The following is a 22,229-nucleotide window of genomic DNA, read 5'->3' as shown; positions in this document are numbered from 1 at the left end:
AAGTCATCCTCATCGAATGCTTCGCAGGCGTTCCTGGATTAACTCCAGACTGACTTTCTGGCGTGCGCGACGAAGGAACTCGCTTATTTCTCGTCCCTTGGTTTTTACAGTGAATCTGTATATGGCTAGCCCATTTGTCCGTCCGTCTGTCGGCTGTACGCCGAAAACTCCTCCGTCGCAACTCCTTGCGCATGCGCGAAAAGAAAAAGAGAGGCGCGCGATTGACTGCGCCAGTGGTGATGTCGTTGCTATCCGGCGCAGCCGACCGCGCGCAGCGGTTTCTCTCCGGCTCCGAAAAGGGTAGGCCACACGTCATACGTACTCCTGAGGAGCAGGCAGCTTTCGATCAGCAACACCGCGAGCAGGACCTGGAAGGAGTCCGTCTACGCCGTGCCGATGATGCAGCCCGGGCACAAGAACATGCTCGTGCAGCCGAGCGCAAGTAGAAACTATACGTGCCGAGGATCCGGCAGCCTACCGAGCCGTCGTTTAATGAACCGTCGGGATTAAACCAGTGTTAACACCTGGGCCGCGCGTTTCAGCTTCGCTGGTTAACCATCTGTACGGAGTGCTTGGGCGGTGAGTTTTTTTTTTCTTGCGCTATTTTTCGCCAGGAAGGAAGAACTCCGTTAGCTTGGTAATTTTGCTAGCTCTGTTCACGAATACAGGTCGAGGTTCTTTGGTCATGAATATAAGTCGATAGCTCAGTTTGGGTAACATTCTCGAAAACAATAAAAGATAGCTCGACCCATATTCGAATAAATACAATATGTAATGCCTTTAACGATTAGACTTCCGGTCAAATGAGGTGATTGTAAATGAGAAACAACGGAAAGCTGATCGTCTCTGACGCACCACGACAATGACGGCAGTGAAACGCATGAAGAGCAAGCTGCCAGATACCGAAGAAGCAAAGTATAACACTACGTCACCTCGCATAGGTTTAAAAGGATGCAACCACGATGAGATTGGTCAAAAAATAAATTGCTCTCCCTTAATTCAGGAAACGAATTTATGGGCTGCGCTGAGGCGCGGAATTCTTCTTGAATGACCACAAATTATTGAATGGAAAGCAACTACTCCATGCGCTAGCTCTGCAAATGCCACCTTTACGCAGCCAAATCATTCGGAGCAGCCGTCATTTGCATCTGGCTTCATCCCTGTACACGGCAGGGATGAAGCCCTTGTGTTCGATTCGAAACGAATATTCGACAACTTCGAATCGCGAATTCTCGAATCGATTGTGAGCCTAACAGAAAGGACTCTTCGATTTGTATGCGAAGTTTCGATTATTCGCACATCTCTGCAAAGAGGTACCATTATGTTGATATGCGATTGAGCCCCGAAACACTTGATTCCGAGAGAGACGTTCGACCTTTCGAGCCACAAGTGCGTAGCTACCACTATGAATACTATATTTATCGGGTTGAACGCGCGCGCATGCTGGGCGACCGTAATGCCAGCAGCAGGTTCCTTGCAACAATGCGTGCAATTAGCGTATTAACAGTGTGTTTTGTCTGTTTATAGTTCACAGACAATTTGTAGAAACTGTATAATCCGCAATCTGTCCAAAAGACAATCTTGCAAGTATGAAATGCTTGCAAATATGAATGACTTGCAAGTATGGTGCGCTGGCGTCAGAAGCGTGAAGCAAAAAAGCAAGTAGTACATGCAGCCTCAAACATAACCAATTTTATTGCCGTGCTGAGCCGTGCAGCAGGCTGCCAGTGACCGAAATCTCAGCGGCCTTGGGCCGTCTTTTTTCCAGCCTAGTTTTCGTTCATTCGAATATAGTAACTGGCCTGTGTGCGAATGACTCTCTCTCTCTCTCTCACCAGCATTTTATTCGCTGCATTCTGTGCGAAAGAAACAAAAACAAAAAGAAGTCAGCAGCTCAATTAGAAGGCAGTGCAGATCGGTGGATGAATGTAGCGTATAAATTATTTCTTTAGTCGTAATAGGCCGTCGCTGGTCGCTGATTCTGCGTCGCTGCACGGAACTACCTACGCGTTTTCATGCATGAGTTGATCCTGCTCTTACAGCGTGACACGAAGGGCGTGCCGGTAGCGTCGTCGCGAGCGAGGAATTGTGAATGCGAGATGCATTTGTTAAGGAGCATCTCCGCGCTTAGCATATCGGGACGTCCGTCGCGAATGTCGCCACTGCATTGCCGGTCGCTCCTTTTTGCTGCTGTCCTTCCGACTGATCAACGACCGTAACGTACTTCAAAGGAAAGTCGTGTGACTGTTACCCGAAAAAAAAAAGGGGGGGGGGTGGGAACGCGCGAGGCGGGGGAGAGGTATTTTACACGCCAGTCGCACGATATGTCTGTTAGAGACGCATAAATTCTTTTTTTGACAGTAATGTGATGTGCTTAAGGGAAAGTAGGCTATGCAACCACAAACTAAGCCGCGCGCTGTTGAACACTGCGTATGGCTGTCGTAGCTGTCGGTGGCAGGCGTGGCTCTGTGTAGCAACCGTGCCTTTATTAACCAATCAACGCGCTTTGTGCTCGTACACCACGCACGTTGAGAATTTCGCAGTCGCAAAATGCCCGCGAGAAGATATTCACAGCCGGAAACAACAGTGTTCGTATAAATTGAACCTGCATTCGGCAGTGTAATAATGGTTGGTTCACCTCGAACGAAAAGCAAAAATAATTGCGTACAAACCAAGGCCCGTATTCACAAAAAGCTATTACGCTAGAATTGTTCGTAAGAACTAATTCCCGCCAATCCTAGTGGTAGACATGTCATTAGCAAAGGCGGCCAGCCAATCGCATAGAGTATTTACGAAAGAAAAGCTTTGTGAATTCGGCTCCAGTGTCGGAGGGAATGAAAGAAAACAGTAGTTGTTGCGGGTGAACTGCGATTCGCTTGTGAATCTGGGCGCGCACAAAGATACTTCCGACTTTTTGCATTACGGTGCAGAGATTGAGCGCTGAAGATGGCGCCTGGCGGGCCGACAAGGATGACAGTTTGACTGCATGTTCGGGCATTAAGGGCCTTCGTTGCCGTATCGATATCGTCGCAATATTCTTGAGCGGTTTTGTGCTTCGCCAGCAAGCCGTTTCTTTGACAGAATAGAGAGCTCTGCCCAACTTCCCGCGCACTGGAATGTGAATTATTATATTCTTGTACACGAACCAATAATCGGACCACTGAATATTTCCAGGGATTACGAACCAAATTCGCCTTTGATTGATCACTTGACTGACAACCTTCCGGAAAGCGTGTAAAAAAATTGGTTGCTTACTATTCGGAGAAATATGCGTTTCCTGGTGATGTGACGAAAGCACGTATGTCTTTAGAAACACCCTAAATAGCAACGCTGAATGACTTAAAAATGGTAACCTGCTATTTCAGAACCGTGTCGTCGATTATTCGTCAGTAAAAATGTTTGTTATTATCTGTTTAAAAAATTGTTGTTCGCAGATTTTGCTTTCGTGAATATTACGGCCATACCCAAGCGCATGTACGCCAGTGTGACGTCATGGATTTCGAAGTATTTTCTCGTATTCGCGCAGTTTCTGCGGAGAAATAGTTCTTAGATGTTTCTTGGTTCAGTCTTCGGGTCCATCCCGCAAAATAGATCCTGAGCTCACACGAACACAGGGAGACTTCTGACAGGGACATACCAACATACCCTTCACACCAGACTTTTTATTCACTTCCTTACTGGCTCTCACCACTCCTCTCTGCGCGCACTGTGATGGACACGCCAGCACTGCACAGCTCCCAGTCAACCAACAAATCCTCTATGAAGTGGGTGTCCATCGCTAGCACCTACTACGATCCTTGCAGAATTCACTGAGAAAACTCTCAAGCATGCGAACTCCTGGACTACGGGCCTAGCACAAGGCCCAGCCTTTTCAACAATAGCGCGCTTTCTTCTTTGGTAGCGTCGGAATGCGACGAAATACCAGACCTGAGCAGGTGCTGTGGAAATCCATGGCATCACCGGTATTGCGGATTTCTTGGCCACCAAGCCTCTGCTGTAGATAAAGCTTCTTTCGCTATTCGAGAAATGTCTTTCGCCGACGATCATGCTTAAAGAGGCACTAAAGAGAAAAATGATTTCTTCTGTATGGGCAGTTTACCCTTCCACAATATTAAAGACAACACTCCTGCCACGAGAAGACGCTTGGTAAGTCAAGAAAAAAAAAAAAAAGCCGAGAAATGCTAAAGACTGCTGGCGACACCGCTTTGAACTTCCCGCACTAACTCAGTGACGACATGTATATTTACAGCGTCTTCTAGCCCAGTTAATTCTTTAGCGCTAAAGACGGACTACATTCTGTTCTAAAGGAGCCAAATACTGAATATGGCAAGTTTCTTTTACCGAGCCAACGTGGCCTAAATACGAAAAAGATACATTGAAATCCGTGACCTCACACTGAAGTGCCAGCGTTGGGGTTTCGGCGCGAAATTAAAAAGAAGAAAAGGAAACTTTCAGCTTAATTTTCTATCCTAATAGTCGACCACCTATTATCGCGAAATTAACGACAACAGCGTGCTTTATGAGTCTACATTGATTTATTATTTTGCTTGTCATTTAGCTTGATATTCCCCCCAATTAGTGTCCCTCTGAATGTGACCACTCCGCACAGCGGAGCGTTTATAGCTCGGCGAGTGCTTTCTCGAGCTAGTTTCGAGGTCCCAGCAACTCTGTGCGCACTAGATAAGTGCGCCAGAGTACGCGACAAAATTCTTCGCGCTCCTGCGTGCCTTTCTGTCGGACGTTTCCGCGGAGCGTCCTTGACGGCTCCTGCCAGTCTCCGTAAACCGCGGGAGCATATGGGGCTCCATTGTTCTCGCTGGAATTTCAGGCACATACTTTTTTTTGTTCCCGGCCCGTATGCCGCCACCAGTGTCGTTTTCCAAGGGCCCGAGAACTGCGTCCGAGCCGGCGGCAGTTAAGCGCTCTGCGCTCCACGCTTGCTGAAAGGACGTGGATGGTTTCGAAGAAAGGGACGCGTTCATTCTGCGACGCACTTTCCTCGAGCTTTACGGTGCGACCGGGACGCCTCGCACGTGACATTGCAGGAAACAAGTTGAATCTGCCCGCGCGAGAAAGAATGGGGGCGGAAGGCGGTACATGTAGGAAAAGTTATCATGATGTACAAATGGCAGTGGCTTTCCTTCTCTAAGAAGGCGAGAGAGAGAGAGATAGCAAATGATAAAGGAAAGGTAGGGAGGTTAACCAGGACTGAGAAGAAAGAAAGAGATACGTTTATTATGGGGGAAAAGCTTAGACGGCGGCTTGATCTGAAAAGTACTGTACGTCTTAGAAAACATTGCAAAAGAAGAATGGGAGTGCCAGAAACATTAAATTTTGAGGTTTTATGCTCCAAAGTCAAGATCCAATCATGAGGAATGCCGTATAGTAGGAGACTCCGGATTAATCTTGACTATCCAGGCTCTTTAACGTGCTTTTCAATCTAAGTACGCAAGCGTTTTTGCATTTCGCCCTTATCGAAATGTGGCCGCCGTGGTCGGGATCGAACCGACGACCTCGAGCTGTGCAGCCCAACCCCATATAATCTATAAGCTACCGGGGCGGGGGCGGGACTCCCAGAAAGGCGACAGGGGACAGCGGTAATCATCAGCTAATTTTTATTGAAAAGAGCGTAATATATAGGATGATTTGAATATGGAGACAGGAAAGACGAGGTCGAGGCCTCTACCGTAGGAAAAAAGAAAAGAGAAAAAGAGTGGAAGCAAGCCAGTTTGTCATTGTACTAGCAGACAAATAAATACCGTTTCGACACTTGATCTAACAGTAGGTTTGTGGTGCTATATTACGGTTCTCGCTTTCCTGTGATTGATTGTGGCCATCGCGTTGGAAGTCAGCCTGTATTATTGCTTTCGAATAAACTAAAAAAAAAATGCAGTTGATATAGCGCTTTCCTGTGTTCCATTCCTCTCAATGCCATTTTCTTTCTTAACTGTTCTATGTAACGAGCACTCACCTACAATTGTTCCAAATTTCAATTATTTTACGTGAAATTTTAGACCACGTTAGAAGAGGCCCTTCAACGCGCCTTTTTTTGCCTTGGTTGCTGATTCCGGAGACGGAGTGTGGCACTCTTAACGAACTTTTGGATGATGTCAGTCAATGTCACTTTGCAGCGGTGGCTGAAATGCAGAACCTCGGAGTTCAAATTGGACGTATCGAAAAGGCAGGACCGAAGGGATTCAGTTATAACGTTGATATATCCGAAACGTGATGAAAAAACGAGGCTAACAACACTATAGTACTAACTAGTAAATTCATGTCTTAAATTGAGATTATGAAATACAAGTCGCAAATAACCCTTTCTACGCTTATATGCAGTGCGTTGTGAACGCCTTCCTTAGTCTGTGTATTATATATCGTCGGCTATCAATTACTTACCTACTTAATTAATTGATTGATTGGATATAGCAGGGAGAGGCCTTCGTACTGCAGTGGACATAAAACAGGTTGATTACGATGATAGTAATAATTATTATTGTTAATGAACTATAGCAATGAGTAACGCTTGTCACGTGTCTGTCTTTTGTTTACATGTATAATGTGCGGACCCGTTTAAACTTGCTAGGACCAAAACAACGTCACCGCTGTCAGCCTCGCAGCTTGTCCTATTTCCTTACAGTTTATAATAGCTGATCACAAACAGTCCTTTCTTTTTTTTTTTATTCCTGTGATGCAAAGAAAGATACCCTTAATAAATGTGAACAAACCATCTTAAACAGCATACCTTTTCCAAAGGGCTTGGTAACTCACAGTATACCGATAGATCCAGTGCCCCGCGTTTGTGTTACCTTTAACGCAGTTCTTGGCAAAGCGGTTAGTCGTAACACAGCCCTAGGCACTCTGTCCTATGTGGGCTCTCGATCTGCTAATTACAGGGCAGTGTAGCTCGGAGAAGTCTTCCGGGCGTTTCGGGCGGAAGGGCGTTGCCAGCGAAGGTCGCGAACCGACACCGACCGCCGTGCGAGGCGTAAATGAATAATATAACAAAGGCGACGGCATTGATGGCTTGTTGCCGAGATGTATTATTACTGTTTTTATTTCCTCGCATAGCTATACATGCACAATCGTGGAGCAAAGACACTGTGGAAAGGCGCTCTGAAAATCGTGAGCAAAGGACTAGTCAAGAGTGGGGGGAAAAAAAGAAAAAAATAAAGTGAGACGCATACGATGGGCGTTCGTCGGGAAACTGTTCATATAGCGTATGTAAACATTAACACAGTTTCTCAATGCCGCGTTTGTTTCTACGTGAATGGGGCTTTCAGAGCGAGCCTTTTAACAGCGGCGCACACGGCGAAGGCTTGGCATGGCAGTCCGCTCTGCTGCCGTTGATTGCACGCTGTAGTTGTCTCGTTAGCGCGATTAGCGTACGTACATAACAGGCTAGCAATAACCGCGCGGGTGGCTGTCTTTAAGGCGCATCACGTCGGCACAACGACGCCTCTGTCATCGCACATTGTCGACTTTCTTGCGCTCAGGTTCTGTATGTTGTTTCATTGTTAGTACATAAGGCCCTGCAAAATGTGTCGACATGTCAGGTACAGATACAGGTGAAATAGTACGGATTTGAAGCACTAACCTTTCACCAAATAGGGTGTTTGTTATCACAGCAGAATAAGTAATAGGGTAAAATGTGGTGAATGTAGGATAAGCGCCGTAATCTTTACTGCGCCGGCACAGTCATTGACGGAGAAACAGGTAAGAAAATTCTGGAAATAAAAGAGACCTTGACAATATATTCGCATAGTTTAGATAGATGTCGAAGCACAGGCTAGCGAGTTCCCTTTTCTTTCTTGTTTCGCCTTTTCGTTCACTTTACTCGAAGGCTACAAGGCTGTTATGGGCTCCCGTTTTGCTGTAGACAATCCCTTGAATTGAGCTTCTGCCTGAAGGCCTGCGCTACCGCCATATTCTCCTCTTAAGAAGCCATAGAATCTTGGGGGGGCAAATAATGTTCTGCTGTTCGTGCGTTTTTGTGCTTCTTGGAATGTTTCTGTCCTGAGCATGGCAAAAGTGCGAAATTTAAATGTTCTTTAATGGTCCCTTTCGCGTAAAGTGAGATGTGGAGTTACGCGAAATCACTCTATTTTTTTTTTGTCACGAAACATATAAATAGCTTCAGAGGTATAGCTTGCTCCCCACTTACAACCGCTTTGCTATACTCTACGCGGTGACATTATCCGTTGTCACTGTCATTTGCGAAATGTCTACATTCAGCGTTCACGAAGCTCCGACTGGCCACTTGAAGTGCACAAAAGATCAGCTCGAGGGACCTAGCGTGAGCCCTTGCCTTTTCAGCGATGTACGTCGAGGGTGTACCATTCGTTCCTCACAGTGTCCTGGTGTCTGGCCATTGCGTAGCAGGATTTGGCAGTGTGTGCGTATTTCATACGCAACGCGAAAAGAAAGGAAGTTTCGACGCAAGACTCAAAGTTAACACGACGTAGAGTAAACCCTGACTCAATATTTGGCTGTTGTGAATAAGTTGTCATCGGTTCGCAGTCCTCTGATGCCGCTTTGTGTCCTTTGTGACTGGGTGCGGCTGGCGTGGGCGGTTTTACCCCGCGGATTCGCGTTTTCGTCGAGTCTCTATTTGGCCGTGGCGACTCGGGACGTCCGGTGGACACCCGAAAGTTTGAGGGTACACCGTGCACACCACTGCGAAGAATTCAAACTTCAAGTCTGCCTCGCCGAGCTGGGTCCCGGCTCGAGGTCCTCCCTTCTTTGGTCTCCGGTTACCGGAGGTGCGACTGCTTCTGCAGCACGGTTGAGGCGCGTCCACGTCGACGCGTCATGTGACTGTGTCTAGAATCCTGCGAAGAAAACAAAACGTCAGAAGCGTCAACGGAGCCGTCTGCGCGCATCAGTGCACGATGACGGTGCAATCTTTCGCAAAGCTAAACGCTCTGTCCTCCTTGAGTCCTCATGTAACGGAAGTAGCCTGTGCCACGGGTCTGCATGCAACTGGCATGTTTGCGAAGAGTGGGAAACGTAGCTATAGAAATTGCGTTTGTTAGCAGAAAACTCGATATAGAATCTTAAGAGAAACGAAACGGCCGTTTGAGGCACGCTTATTAGCTTCAAATGTGCCGAAGAGTGCACATCATTGAGAAGTAACTCGGTCGGGAAGTACCGTACCGTCATTGTGAGCGTTCTCGCTTTTGGATATCGCTTCAAGTGAATTAGTTCATAGGAAACCTATTGAGGAGGGAGATGGGGCGTTTTTAACATTAAGGTAACAAAGCTCTACCAACGTGGTTTGTTGGATAGAAAGACGTGGAATGCTGTGTACAAAGTAAGAACCAGCAGCAGAAAAGAGAAACAAAATGTGAGAAGTGTCGTTATATACTCAGTAATTGGCTGCTGTTCCTGTGATCACCAGAGACCGGAACTTTAGGCAAAATGCATATTTTTTTTCATTACATCCTAATCGCGCCTATTTACAAAGTCGAGTGCCTCTACAGCGAACGCCTTTACAACAACATGACCTGCATAACGTTGGGATCATTCTGTCCCGGTTATATTGTGAGTTGTTCGGTGCGCGACCTTTACAACGAATTAACCTGTATAACGAATAATTTTGGAGGTCCCGAGCACTTCGTTATAAAGGCGTTCGACTATCATATATAAGCTCGAACTATGGGTCTTGAAAGATTTTAGTGGCACCTTTGATGTGCCTTTAAACACCTATTTATATGTTGGTGCCTATATTGGATTTTGAAAGCCTAAAAAATGCCCTTTTCCATGTTTCGCTCTAGTCTCATCTTGTCTATAATGCTAGTACCCGCTGCAGAACTTGGCTGAAGGCAGCCGGTTATTAAACAAACACTTTGTGGGTGTGAAGGCTGTTATTAACAGTTTTGTTGCGGACGAAAGTATCGCTTTGAGAAGGGCTCAAAGTGTACTATGCGACGATACTCTTTAAGGTGACTGGGCGCGTTTGTGCGCTCACTTCACGTTTTTAGCCGACGTCATCCGGAAACTTGAATTCTCTGGCGCGGCTACTCTGACCCGAAATGTGAGGCTCATTGTGGACGTTCAGGAAAGGTTCACCGTTATCGCCAATGGACCTGTTTCTGAGAGTTAGTCCGAAACTTCAATCGTTCTCGCACAAAAATCCCGGGCTTTCGCTACTGAAATAAAAAGAAAGAAAAAAATAAATGTCAAAGGTTCTGACTGGTGAACATTCTGAAATTCTAGAAGGCATTGAACTATTGAATGTTCAGAAGTGCAGGTATGTGCCGCTAGCTTCAGTGGATGTTGAGCATGCCCCCTCCCCCCCCCCCCCCCCCCCCCTCTTTCATTTAATCTTATTTTAAACGCATCCCGGGGAAACGAAAGTTTGACACAGAAGCGTGCTGTCGGTCAACTATATAGGCCACGCTTACAGCACACTTGCGCATGCGTTAACTTGCACGGGATTGTCTGATCAGAAACGCGGACAAGAACTCGAAGACGTGCACTTTTTTCACCCGCTCCCGGATGAAGTGGCGGCGAAGTGTCGTGACTGCACTTGATCTTTTTTTTACCCTGGAACCGTGCTCACGCGCGGCTGTTCGCCGCTGTCAGGTTCAGAGAGAGAGAGAGAGAGAGAGACAAATGAGAGAAAGGCAGGGAGGTTAACCAGAGTAAAAACCTTCGGTTTGCTACCCTGCACTAGGGGAAGGGAAAGGGGAAGTAAAGACGGAAAGAGCGAAGACAAAAAGAAAGGCGTGAAAAAAGAAAGAAAAGGGACGAGATCATTATAGTCTTTCTATGTCAGGTTCACCTGTGCGTTACTCCTGCCTCCTCGTGCGAATCTCTGTCTGCTTCACTGTTCCCCTGAGGAAATGTACAAACCCAGGCGTATCTGAAAGGCTGGCCGTGGCCTATAGAGCTGCCAGAAGGTTCCGACTGGATTGCGAGTTGCGGGACACGGGGTTGCTCAGTCCTTGTGGACCCCGATGGTGAGGCTGATCCACTTGGGCAGCAGGTCTCGCAGCGAGACGTGCTTGACTACGTGGTGCTCCTCCTCGTGCCCGTGGTCGTGCTCCGGCTCCTCGTGCTTGTGGTGGTGCTCCGGCTCCTCGTGCCTGTGGTCGTGCTCTGGCTCCTTGTGCACGTGGTGCTCCGCCAGTTCGTAGACTCTGCAGAAAGGGGGATACAGGGTTCGGCATCCGTCACGAGGCAAGCAACAGGACAGACGTAGCTTCTTGCCGCCTTTCTCATGTCTGTAGGTTTTAAACTGCTTTGTTCTTCGAATGGGGACCGACTGGCCACACAAGCGCTAGAGAGAGAGAGAGAGAGAGAGAGAGAGAGAGAGAGAGAGAGAGAGAGATGATAAGGCGAAAAAAATATACAGGCAGGTAATCCAGGCTGTGCTCGGTTGACCATCCTGCACTATGGAAGAGAAATGGAAGAAAAAAAATACTAAAAAGAGGCAGGCAAGCAATTCTTCGTAAGGCCGCCTGAAGAGCGAAATCGATTGATTTATGGAGCTTTGAGTTCCGAAGGAAGGAAGGAAGGAAGGAAGGAAGGAAGGAAGGAAGGAAAACAAGAGGTGAAAGATGGAGAGGTTAACCAGGTTAAGTGTCCGGTTAGCTCCATGGTGTAGGCTCTAGAGACACCGTAGTACAGGAATCCTGGTCAAAATTTGTCTACCTGAAGTTATTTAAGCGGCGCGTACGTGTAGCTACACGAGCGCTCTTTATTTCGCCCCTTTCGAAATCAAATAATCGTGCCCAGCATTAGAACCCGCGACATCGTGGTTTGTACAGCTACTGAACCGACCCATATTTATGACTTTTAGCGCGCTTTACGTTAATTTCTGCATTCAGGTGCTACTTGCGTCGAAGCTCCGGCCGCGGTCGACTTTAGCACCAGAGGCGTTCTATTAGCCGTCGAGCTTTCTTCTAACAGTCAGTTATGGCTACGTCTGTAAGAGAATACGTCTTGGAGACTGCATGAGCGAGCATTAATCTGGAGATAGTAGCGCGGCTTTATCTGACTTTTTTGTTTCATGCATATAGGCCAAATAAATTTTATTTGTGGCTTACTGCATGTGGAAATACATGATGCTGGCATAGTCGGTTCATATTGCTCAATAGGGTGTACTGAGCAATATGAACCGCAGTAGAAACAACACCAATATGAACAGCAATATGAAAGTATGGTTGCTTAGCGCAAACAAGCAAGAACGGAATGGGATCTTTCGGGCTCCCCTAGACCCCTTCCCCTTAATGGCGCTAAGCGACTATAATTTTGTATGGGCTACTGAGCATTATTGCATGCTGTTCTTATAGCTGATGAGTTTTTCTTAAACTCTAATGTAGGTCAAGGTCATATTGCTGTCCTCATTCATTATTAGCACAACTTGTTTTAGCTGTTTTGCCCTTTCCCCTTCCCACAACGCCGAGTAGCAGGTCAGAACATTGATTCAGGCCGACCTCTGAGCTTTCGTATCATAATAAATACTCTCTCTCTCTCTCTCTCTCTCTCTTTAATGTTGTCCTCATGTGAAGCCTTGACGAGAAAAAATAAAGTGCGAGAAATGAGCATTGGTGAAACAGAAATTTCAAAACACAAGCCATTCAGTTTTAGTACAAAAAATGGGAGGTCGCCTTTAAGAGTAGAACGCGATAGCATCTAATGATTCCTGAGTACTTCTCACCCTTCCCGACAACTGCAGCTTATGTAGCCGTAATGCTCACCGGGAAACGTTGGCGGTGAACGCTGTGCACGAAGGCGAGCTTTGAGGTTCTTTTTTTGTTGATGGTGTGCAAGGAAGCGAGGGGGCCACGCCGCTTCTGCTAAGACAGACCTCAAACGGCAGCTTCAAAGCGCCATCACGTTAAAGGTGGTTTGCGTGTGAGTTTCCTTTGTAATAGAATTATGTTTTCTCGTATATACAAATAACCATCCGACACTATCATGTCTGTAGGTTGTCTGTAAGGCGTACTTTACGATTGTTGTATTTTGCCTTGAGAGATTCAATTGTAGTTCAGGGCCTGCCTGGTTTGGTATGTGCGGTTCGAAATTCTTTTTGCCGAAGCGATGTCCGACGCTGGGCGCTGGACGCCGACGCCGGATTTTCTGCGACTCGGGGCCCTTAACGCTTTCGCGTTAAAATGAGAGGAGGTGCTTGCAGCGCATTAACTTGTGTACACATGTCATAGATGGCGCAAGCGGACCTTGTCGAATGGAAGGGCGCCGTATTGCATCGACAACATTAGCGAAGATGGTGCGTTTGGACTGAGACCCTGCGGCAGAATCAGTGGTCTATAGCTTTGTCGTGCTGCTTAATCGTTCTTACAGCCATTTATCGCCCAGAGCTTATTCGCGGTGTTTCGGGCGATCGAGGTCACGAAGGTGACGGGTACGCATGGCCAGATCAGACACTTCAAATGGAGTTTATTATCTCTTCCTACTGGTGTGTTGGCGGTGGTCTAGCGGAGGGTGCAGCTTGCGCTGAAAGCTTTTTTCTTTTTATTGAAATGAATATTAGGAGAGGTTGGCGCCTTTATGGTGGCACCGGCTACTCCTTGTCGCTTGGCAAAAGAAACAAATTTGGGTAAAAAAGGAGAATAGTGACACAAAATATGACACTCAGTAGAACACTGGATGGATAAAATTCCTCTGAATATGTCCTTCAATTAGTGTGTGGGAATTGTTATGTTTCCTAAGCCAGTTTTTTTTTTCAAGCGATGCTTGTAGTGCCTCACTCGTGTCGGCGTTGGTGTTGCCGAACGAAAAAACTCAAGACGCGCGAAAATAAAAGTTGTTTGTCGGGCTGCGAATTAGAACGTTTGCGAACCACCACGCTAACCGATTGAGCCACTGTCGGTTCCTAATGCGGGCCACTTAAAGCGGGGTTTTGTATGCATAAAGAATAGACGCAGCGCAAGGCGCCCTCCCTCCGGAGGAAGGAAAGGGTGTGATCGCGTGTTCGCCCGCCAGTAAAAGCCTGGCAATCAGATGGAGAGGCCGCGTTTAGTTCGTTCTGTGGAAGAACAGGCTGCTTTGAAGGAACGGTGTTGGGAGCGGGCCGCGCGTCGTACGTTCGGCCGAAGAACAGGCGGCGTTTGATGAACGCCGCCGGGAACTCGCTCAAGAAAAGGCTCGTCGTCGACGTGCCGACCTCGCCGTGAGGGAGCGCGAAGCCGAGAATTTACGACACAAAAGAGCCACGGATTCCGAGCTTCGCCTGCATCCCTCTTCAGAGTAGTGGAAAGGCGGTCAATTGTTTTAATCGTTGATTCTTAGGTATCACCGGAGTGGTGTATTATTTTTGTACCTACAACTTCAGGGTTTGGGCAGCCACTGCTTTTGTGTTGACCTATATGATTGGGTGACTGCACTAGGTTACACTCAGTGGCGTGCAAATTCCCTCACATTTCGCGTTTGTAGTAGGTCCGCGAATGAAAGACACCGAAGCGTTGTCGTTTTTTTTGTGTTTATTGTCCCACTTCTGGATGCCTTGCAGTGTTCCTCACGATTCCTTTGCTCGTCGAAAGCTGTTCCTGCTTCGTCCGTGTGGATACTGCTGGCATCGCTCTTCAAGACTTCACCTCCGTGCGGTGTATACTGAGTTCGCCGTGGAAACTAATTGCTTACCACCGCGCGCACAGGGTCCGCTGCAGCGTTTACTTTACTGTGGATTTGCTAATGTCCAGTGTGGGACTTGGGACGATGCTTTGTGAAGGTGGCAGATGAGTAACCAGGAGATCATCGCGCAGGTCGGCTGTTGCGCTGTCGCTCTGCCGCTCGTCATCGTCACACACTCATCTTGAACCGAGAATAACGAAGCGTGCGTCGAAAACAGAACGACGACAAAGAACATCCGCCAGTCTGAGCTCTCTGGCCTAATGCCGCGTGCTATATAGTATGGAGATGTCGCTGTGAGCGCGTTAGGTGAAGGTTCAAATCTTAATCGCCATCCTACAACTGGGACCGTCTGGGCCATCTTTACAGAGACAAAGCACAAACGACACAACAGCGACGGATGGTGGAAAAGCGTTCGCGTTCGCGAATGTCGGTCTACCATCGAACGCCTGACCTCATCCTCAGAAGCCTCAAAGGCTGTACATTATGTGTTCCCTTGCTTGTCTTATTCGCACACTTGCGTCATCTACTGGACTTAAAAGTGGAATGAGATAGCTGTCATATTTTTTTTTTCATAAGTGTAGGGTCGATTATAGTGGTGGAGAGGAAATGGCGGATGGGGCGCAGGGATGAGGAAACTGTTCTGTGAAAGTTACGGCAGACCCTGTGACATCACTTCCTGTTTGATCACGTGATAGGAAGGGACGGGTTTGGGAGGGGTGTTGGGGTATAGGAGGGGGAGGTAGGAATTGGAGGGTAGGCGGTAGCTTTCTACACCATAGTTGAAAGAACTGTTGCTCGCTTTCACCTGGGCGGCCAGGGACGGTCAACAAGCGCATGCGCAAACTCGCGCTATACCTGTAACGCCCGCCGCGACTAGCTGAACGTGCCTATGTACGAGCTACGCGCACACATCATTCTCATGCTTTCGTGCGGTGGTGATCCTTTGCCGTAGAGTTGCGCCGCTGTATCTCTGGCGACCTGCAAAGACAATTTTCGCACTTGTTGTGATCTACTAGTGAGGCGTCTGTTGCGCCGTGCTATTTCGTCCTTGACGAGCCGCAGTCATGCGCTGAAACCGAAGCAATTAGCCGTGACGGGAAAGCGCGCGGCAAAAGCGTTTGTCATTGCTTTGTTGCTGTTAGCGGTTTATATTGCGCTCAAAGGAAGCTTGCATCGCAAGAGGCCTTGCGCTGGTATAGCTGAAGTCAAGACGATCGCATGGTTGCCTTAGAGCTCCTGTCCATTCTCAAGTTTCCTGCGTCCCTTTACAGTTCGTTCGCAGTTTACAAGCGACACTTTTCTACTCGCGTTTATGTCATTTATGTGAGTCATAAGGCTGTGGTTGTGTGTGTGTTTCTCGGTGCTGCATTGCGCCTTCCTTGGTTAAGGCACAAGGGGTTTCACCCGAAAGATCTCGATGAGAAGAAACGATGAGAGGTGTTTCGACGGGTGTTCGTTGCTTTGCACCTAATTATTACATTGACGCCAACCTGAATCCCCTGCGGTTATTCGCTTGCCATATGAATATATGTTGCAAGCTATCGCTATGGAGCCAGCTATGCAGACGTTAATATGGTGATTTAAAAAGCGAAGCGCACTTGTGATTCTACCATAAGCCGTATTTATTAAATTGAGAAGGCTTAATAAATGCCTGCGATATTATTTTCATATTTCTGGTGGCGTCGTCTATTGGGTCGAGCACTAGCGGATGACCTAAGGCTTGCTTTGAAGTTAGTTGACATTATTAGAATACAGCGCTGCAAATGTTGAGTAGAAGCACTTCATCGTCCGTGTTGGTGTTTATGTTGTTTGTCCGCCTTTACTTCTGCAGCGCTGTAATCTAATGGCGACTGAATAATGTTTGAACACCGGCGAGGACAGCGGCAGCGCATAGCCGAAAAAAAAGCTTATGACCGAGTCTTATCCGACCGCTTCGTACCTTCAATACACGTACCCGACGAAAGTCTATCGCCGGGATCTTAAGCCGGTACATGAAACGTGATTTCCGGCTCCACTGCTCTTTGGCAATGGCCTGTGGCTTTGCGGCCCGGCAAAGAGCAGTGGAGCTGTTTGAGCTTTATATTTGGCTGCTTGGACTTGATCCGACATCCTGTCCTAGATCACTGCGTCGTTGGGTGCTTGCGAAAGGCTGTGGCGAAGGTTGTGTGGAAAGGGGGCATCTGCTACGGACACCTTGTATGTCTCGCTCAAGGCGCAAATCTTCTGGAGTATTCTGTAAGAGTCCACCTAGTGGACAGTCCAGTTCGGCCGCTGCTGATTGGCTAGGGCCGCTCGTCTCCTCCTCTCTCGTACAGCTGCATCCAATCAGCAGTGGCCGAAATGGATATAGGTGGACTCTTACACGATACCCCCCCCCCCCCCCCTTCTCCTCAATAATAGCCGTGCCCACTGCTGCTTCGGGTCGCCGATTTGACAAGAAGCTTCGTATTGGACATGAAATCGCCGATGGCCGTCGTTACGTCGCATCAGTAAATGCTATGACAAGGTGATGCGCGGCGATTCCTTTACCTGTTTATCTCTCGTTTCTAGCGCAGAGCGGCAGCGCCGGAAGCTGGCGGAAGCATGAGCGTATAGCTTTGAAAAGGGCGCGCTCTAATATAGCCGGCGGGATGATTCTGCACTCACCCCGAGTCCCACGGCTTAGACTCCCAGGGCTTTGACTCCCACGGCTTGGACTCCCACGGACCGGAGGACTCCCAGCCTCCGGGCGAGGCCCAGCCGCCTCCCGACTGGCCCTTCCAGCCGTCGGAGTACGTGGGGTGCTCGTCCTGCCACTCGTCCTTGTGCTCGTCCTGCCACTCGTCCTTGTGGGCCTCTTTGACCACCTTGATCTCTTTCACCACGGGAATGGTTTTATACACGGGGATGGTCTTGTACACCGGGATGGTCTTGTAGATCGGAATCTCCTTGTACACGTACTTGACCCTGCGTTGAAGTTTCGGGACTTCATTAGGGCGCTCTCGAAGCGGCAGTGATGTCAAAGCAACCAGACAAACGGGCAACGTTTTTGTCACACGCGAGGGGTGAGAGCTAGGATCAGTTTTATAGCTTGTTATGACATGAAGGCCTTCTTGCAGCCACGTCATGATCGCACAAAATGTTTGCAGCGTAATTGCAGTGAAAGGATTAAAGAAAGAAATAAAAGCAAAAAGGAGGATGAGTGGAAGTACGGGAATTCCCTGTGAGATTTACTGAGCTGGGACATTTATTTCGGTTTCTGGAGATGCGAGCAGGCTTTCCAAGTATATCGGAATAGTCTGCATAAATCTAATTTGCATTCGTCGATGCCTGTTTACTGTTATGCCTTGCCTAACATATATCATGCATGCATCGTCGACGGGAAGTTTCGGAATCGTTGAGTCTTGTTTACTGAAACTCCCATGAACTCATTAGTGCTCACATTAGTATTAACCTGCGCCTACCAGCCTGAGAACCAGTGATTCTGAGTGATCGGACTACTGAGCGAATTTCTGGAGTTAAATCAGCAGGGTCGGGTCAAAAACGAAAAAAAAAAATGCTGAGAACGAAATGTCTAGCACCTAGTCCTGTTTCTTATGGCTGCAGGAAAGAGGCCTCCGACGAAAATTGCACTATGTAATACAGTAAACAGGAAGACGGTAATGTTTCCAAACACTGTTGACCTTACAGGGTCCCTGTCGGCGCTTGGCGCTCAGTCCAAACTCTGGCCTGCTACTCTAGTATATGTGATATGTGGAATGGAAGAGGGAATGAGAGGAGTGTAGAAAATCGCAATGTTAACGAGAGAGATGGATGCGATGATACAAGACAGTCGCAGACAGAGCTTGGACCTTGAGGATCTCGCTTCGAGGGACACCGTTGCGCGAGCAACCGTAGCTGCAGAAAAGAACGTAGATGACTTACGGCTTGATAAATATGCTCTTGCTGATGTGTAGCCACGGAATGATGTGTCCCGCATCACAGCAGGCTGCTAGGCAGCAGGCCGCCAGCAGCGCCACGGCCGCTTTCATATCTGCGCGAAACACAGAAAAAAAAAGAGGGCGCGCTCTGTAGTACGATTTATTGCACGCCGTATGAGCCACTGCGGTCCTCGTTTGGGGTGGCTTTGGTTTGCACTAAGGTTCTTGATGCTTGTTACTGTCCCCGAAGCGCGCCCCGCTATACGACTGTCTGCGTATTTGTGGACGTACCGCTGACGTAGGAATTCATTGGAGAGTTTTAGTTTAGGGGAAGCAAGCGGCTTGCGTACGCAAGAACTAGGGGCGACGGTACTGCGCATGCGCAGTACCGCGGTCTCTAGTTCTTGCGTACGCAAGCCGCTTGCGACCCCTGAACTAAAACTCTCTATTGACTCTTTTTAAGACGGGAGTCAGTGGTGTAGCAGCAGCAGAGCACCGTCATTTCGTCAGCGTACGGCTGGTTGGTGATAGAAGTCGTAAATAGCGCGCAAAACATACATACATACATACATACATACATACATACATACATACATACATACATACATACATACATACATACATACATACATACATACATACATACATACATACATACATACATACAAACAAACAAGCGGGGGAGGGGGGAGACAGATGATAAGATAAGCTCCATGACGTGGACGATAGGAAGTTCGCGCGACCTAGTGTCCCGTTTTCAAGCTTCTCGTGTATCATTGAGCGCAGGACGTGTAATCGTCGCAAGGCTTTATAATTAAGGACTTCGGCGCACAAGAGAAGTCCGGCGCATGTGCCGATACCCAAGAAACGATATCAGGAATACGTACTACCAGGAGCAACAGAGAAACGTCGACTTTGCGTGTGGCGTTCGGAGACTTCACAGCCGTGCATCTGGTTAAACATGTGCTACCTCTCTAGCCCTCTGCGCGACGTAAGAGCGAAGAGCGACAACCATTCCCGCCAACGTAAACTGCAGCGCCAACCTCAACGGATGACTCGCCGTCTGTCCATTGTTTGTTACGCTATCAAAGCTTGTTGTGTCTACTTCTCGTTTTGCGTACGTTGCGTCTGTTGCTTTGTCGCAGGCTATGCAGCCCCGCGACCACGGCTCACAGCAGTATACGCAGAGCGCTCTTTGTACGAGACGTTGCAGTCCTATCTTGACCTTCGCCTTTGATCTTGCGGCCTTTGTTCCAGCTGCCGCAAACAATGTCGCCTCACACTGAATGGAAGGAGAGGGGCAGAGAGGTTAACTGTCCGGTTGGCTGCTCCGCACTGGGAGAATGGGAAATGATAGAACAGAAAAGATCCTCGCAGAGCACCCGCCAAGATGACGACGTAGGCCACGTCCGAAGCGCGCCTGTGCGCTTTACTGCAGGCTCAATAAACGTTTTCCCAATCCAATGGGCACTGTTGTGGAGGGCAGGCTTAAAGAGATACCAAAAAGAAAAAAACATGTTTGAGCTGTATTAGTATGTTACCGTCCTACAATAATTTAAAAAAGGAAGAAAAACCACCGCTCTTACCGCGTAGGACTTTGAGGTCATCTGCGTGGGCGTAGTCAATTTTTTATCGCTAGTGATCGACTGAATTATATTCCAGAAACGCCAAAGACTGAACTTAGCGAGTTTCACAAAAAATTTACGAGCCACAGTGCATGGTATGATTGCGTGGCCCTATTACAGCGAAATCAACGACAGTAGAGTTTCGAAAGAATATTTTATCAGTCCAGACTGATTTAGTGTTCTAGCCCTCTTCTGTGCCTTGGACGCGAGCAGGGCCTGTCTACGCGTTTCTGGCAAAAGTCGGCCAACGACGACCTCAGCTCGTGATCAGCAGTACCTTGCATGTTTCTATACCAATACAACGGACGAGCTTCATCTTGTCTCAGTGCTTAGTCGTGCTTTTGGTAGACGGCAGCACAGTATCCGTGGGACAGCGCAAGCTAAATGCGAACTTATTCTTTCTGAGGAGATAAAACATGCTGGCAACTGCGGTTTTCAAAAGTAATCTGGGGCGCTATTCTGGACATTCCGCCATTTTCTTCGGTGCGTGACGTAGGCGCGACGCAAACAAAATGGCGCTGGTGGCCCAGTTTTGCTTACGTAACGTGACGCCAACTTGACGTTTTGCCTAAGAAACTGAAATGAAGCCACTGAATGTAGCGTTATCGGTAAAGCAAAACAGTTTTCCTCCGCAGTAAAAATAAAGCAGCTATCTCAAAGCGTATGATTATTCCGTCGAAAACGCTTCTCGCTTCCGTCGTCTGCTGCGTACAAGCCGTCGTCTGCTTCAATAGCTAGGATGCGTGTCCCTGGAAAATGGAATGAGTCATCGCATGTTGGCGCCAACGCGCTTGTTTTCTTTCTTGAGACAACATACGCGACCTACCAGTGGTGATGCGCGCACGTTCTAGGCCTCGTTATCGCTATTTCGTGAAACGCAAGTGACTCAGCCCGACTCGGCTGGCTGAGAGACGGCCGAATATCACCGATAGCGTTGCGCGCGCCAGAGATATCCACTAGAACGACGCAAGCGCCGGCGCTGCCATCTCTTGTTCATTTCGCTGGTTTCTCGCACCGCGGGAGGAAACTTCAAGGCGCCGCCTTGCGTACATTTCTTTTTATAAATTAGAAAGAGGCCATTGTCATAACTTCTGATTGTGCGAAAAGGCATTAATCTCGATTACAATACAAATGCAGCAGTGAAAAGTGGACAACATTGCTGAAAGTTTGCTATATTCAACCAATATTATTTCGTATAAACGCGTTCTTTCAAAAAACGATGGCCCCAAACACAAATGCCAACACCACCCGAGAGCGATGCAAATACTATGAGCACGCGTTATGAACAAAAGATTTTCGTGGCGCCAAACGACGGGGAAAATGTGGCGATACGCATTCCTCTCGGCTGCCATTGCATATGGCTGCGCATTAGCATAATTCGCGCGGCTCGTCGCAGCAAAAATTATGGCGGTAAATCTCAGCAATGGCGGCCCAGCGCAACGTCACGCATCGTCAAAATGACGATTACGAAACAGCCCTTCCGGTGACGCTCCTCACGAGATATTCCTTCAGCCAATCAGCAAGCTGGCATGGCGCATATCTTGGATCGCCACCACATATTCGCGCAATAACAGATGCATTGCACTGGCTTCTGCACGCTACCGCTCAAATTCTTTTTGAAGCGCTAACATCACAGTATATCTGCCAAGGACCAAAAAAATGTATTAGTCTGTAAAATTTGCAGCTCCACGTCACGTTTCGTCATCTTGATGAAAACGCAAAATTGCATTTTGCAATACTTCCGCTTCCCGGCACAAATTTCAAAACACGTGACCTTTCGACAGCCAATCAGAGAGTAAACATGGCGGATAATGGCGGCCGTGCAGCCGCCATGCGTGTCCAGAATAGAGCCCCTGACCATTTTTGTTGGGTCAGAATTCATGATAGTAGCGTGGCATAGACGGGGTTAATGCGATTAGCATTCTAAGCCTACTTCAGCAACCTTGCTTAGAGTAATCTATCTGGCTTCTTTTATACCGCAATTCCCGTTGGCCCAGGTTAGCTTGGGCCACTAGATATGCGCTGGCTGCCGCCCTGCCGAGCAGACAGCTTGGGTCACTGATTATGTGCCATTTGGTATGCGCCCCAACAGACAAGTTACAATCCA

General features: G+C 48.0%; 2 protein-coding genes across 6 annotated transcripts in view; one reads left to right on the top strand and one right to left on the bottom strand.

The window, feature by feature from the left end:
* LOC135913935 (rho GTPase-activating protein 18-like) overlaps window positions 1-22,229 on the top strand; it is a 226,377-nt gene that overhangs the window by 54,502 nt on the left and 149,646 nt on the right. The gene's annotated exons all lie outside the window — the stretch shown is intronic.
* Window positions 7,109-22,229, bottom strand: part of LOC135913913 (uncharacterized) — a 29,437-nt gene continuing 14,316 nt past the window's right edge. For 2 of the 4 annotated variants that reach the window (XR_011514940.1, XR_010568165.2), the window contains exons 2-5: window positions 18,502-18,610; window positions 17,245-17,544; window positions 10,855-11,141; window positions 7,109-8,828 (exon numbers count right to left, since the gene is read on the bottom strand). Coding sequence is in view for 1 of the 4 variants with exons in the window: in XM_065446600.1 (XP_065302672.1) it covers window positions 10,940-11,141; window positions 17,245-17,544; window positions 18,502-18,610; window positions 19,385-19,460 (687 nt within the window). In the remaining 3 variants the exon portion in view is untranslated. Of the gene's footprint in view, window positions 8,829-10,853; window positions 11,142-17,244; window positions 17,545-18,501; window positions 18,611-19,384; window positions 19,508-22,229 lie in introns of those variants that run through there. The other 2 variants (XR_010568164.2, XM_065446600.1) reach the window with 2 other exon arrangements.

The sequence above is a fragment of the Dermacentor albipictus genome, chromosome 5, assembly GCF_038994185.2.
Source record: "Dermacentor albipictus isolate Rhodes 1998 colony chromosome 5, USDA_Dalb.pri_finalv2, whole genome shotgun sequence".
Classification (NCBI taxonomy): domain Eukaryota; kingdom Metazoa; phylum Arthropoda; class Arachnida; order Ixodida; family Ixodidae; genus Dermacentor; species Dermacentor albipictus.
This window is presented reverse-complemented; position numbering and strand designations above follow the sequence as displayed.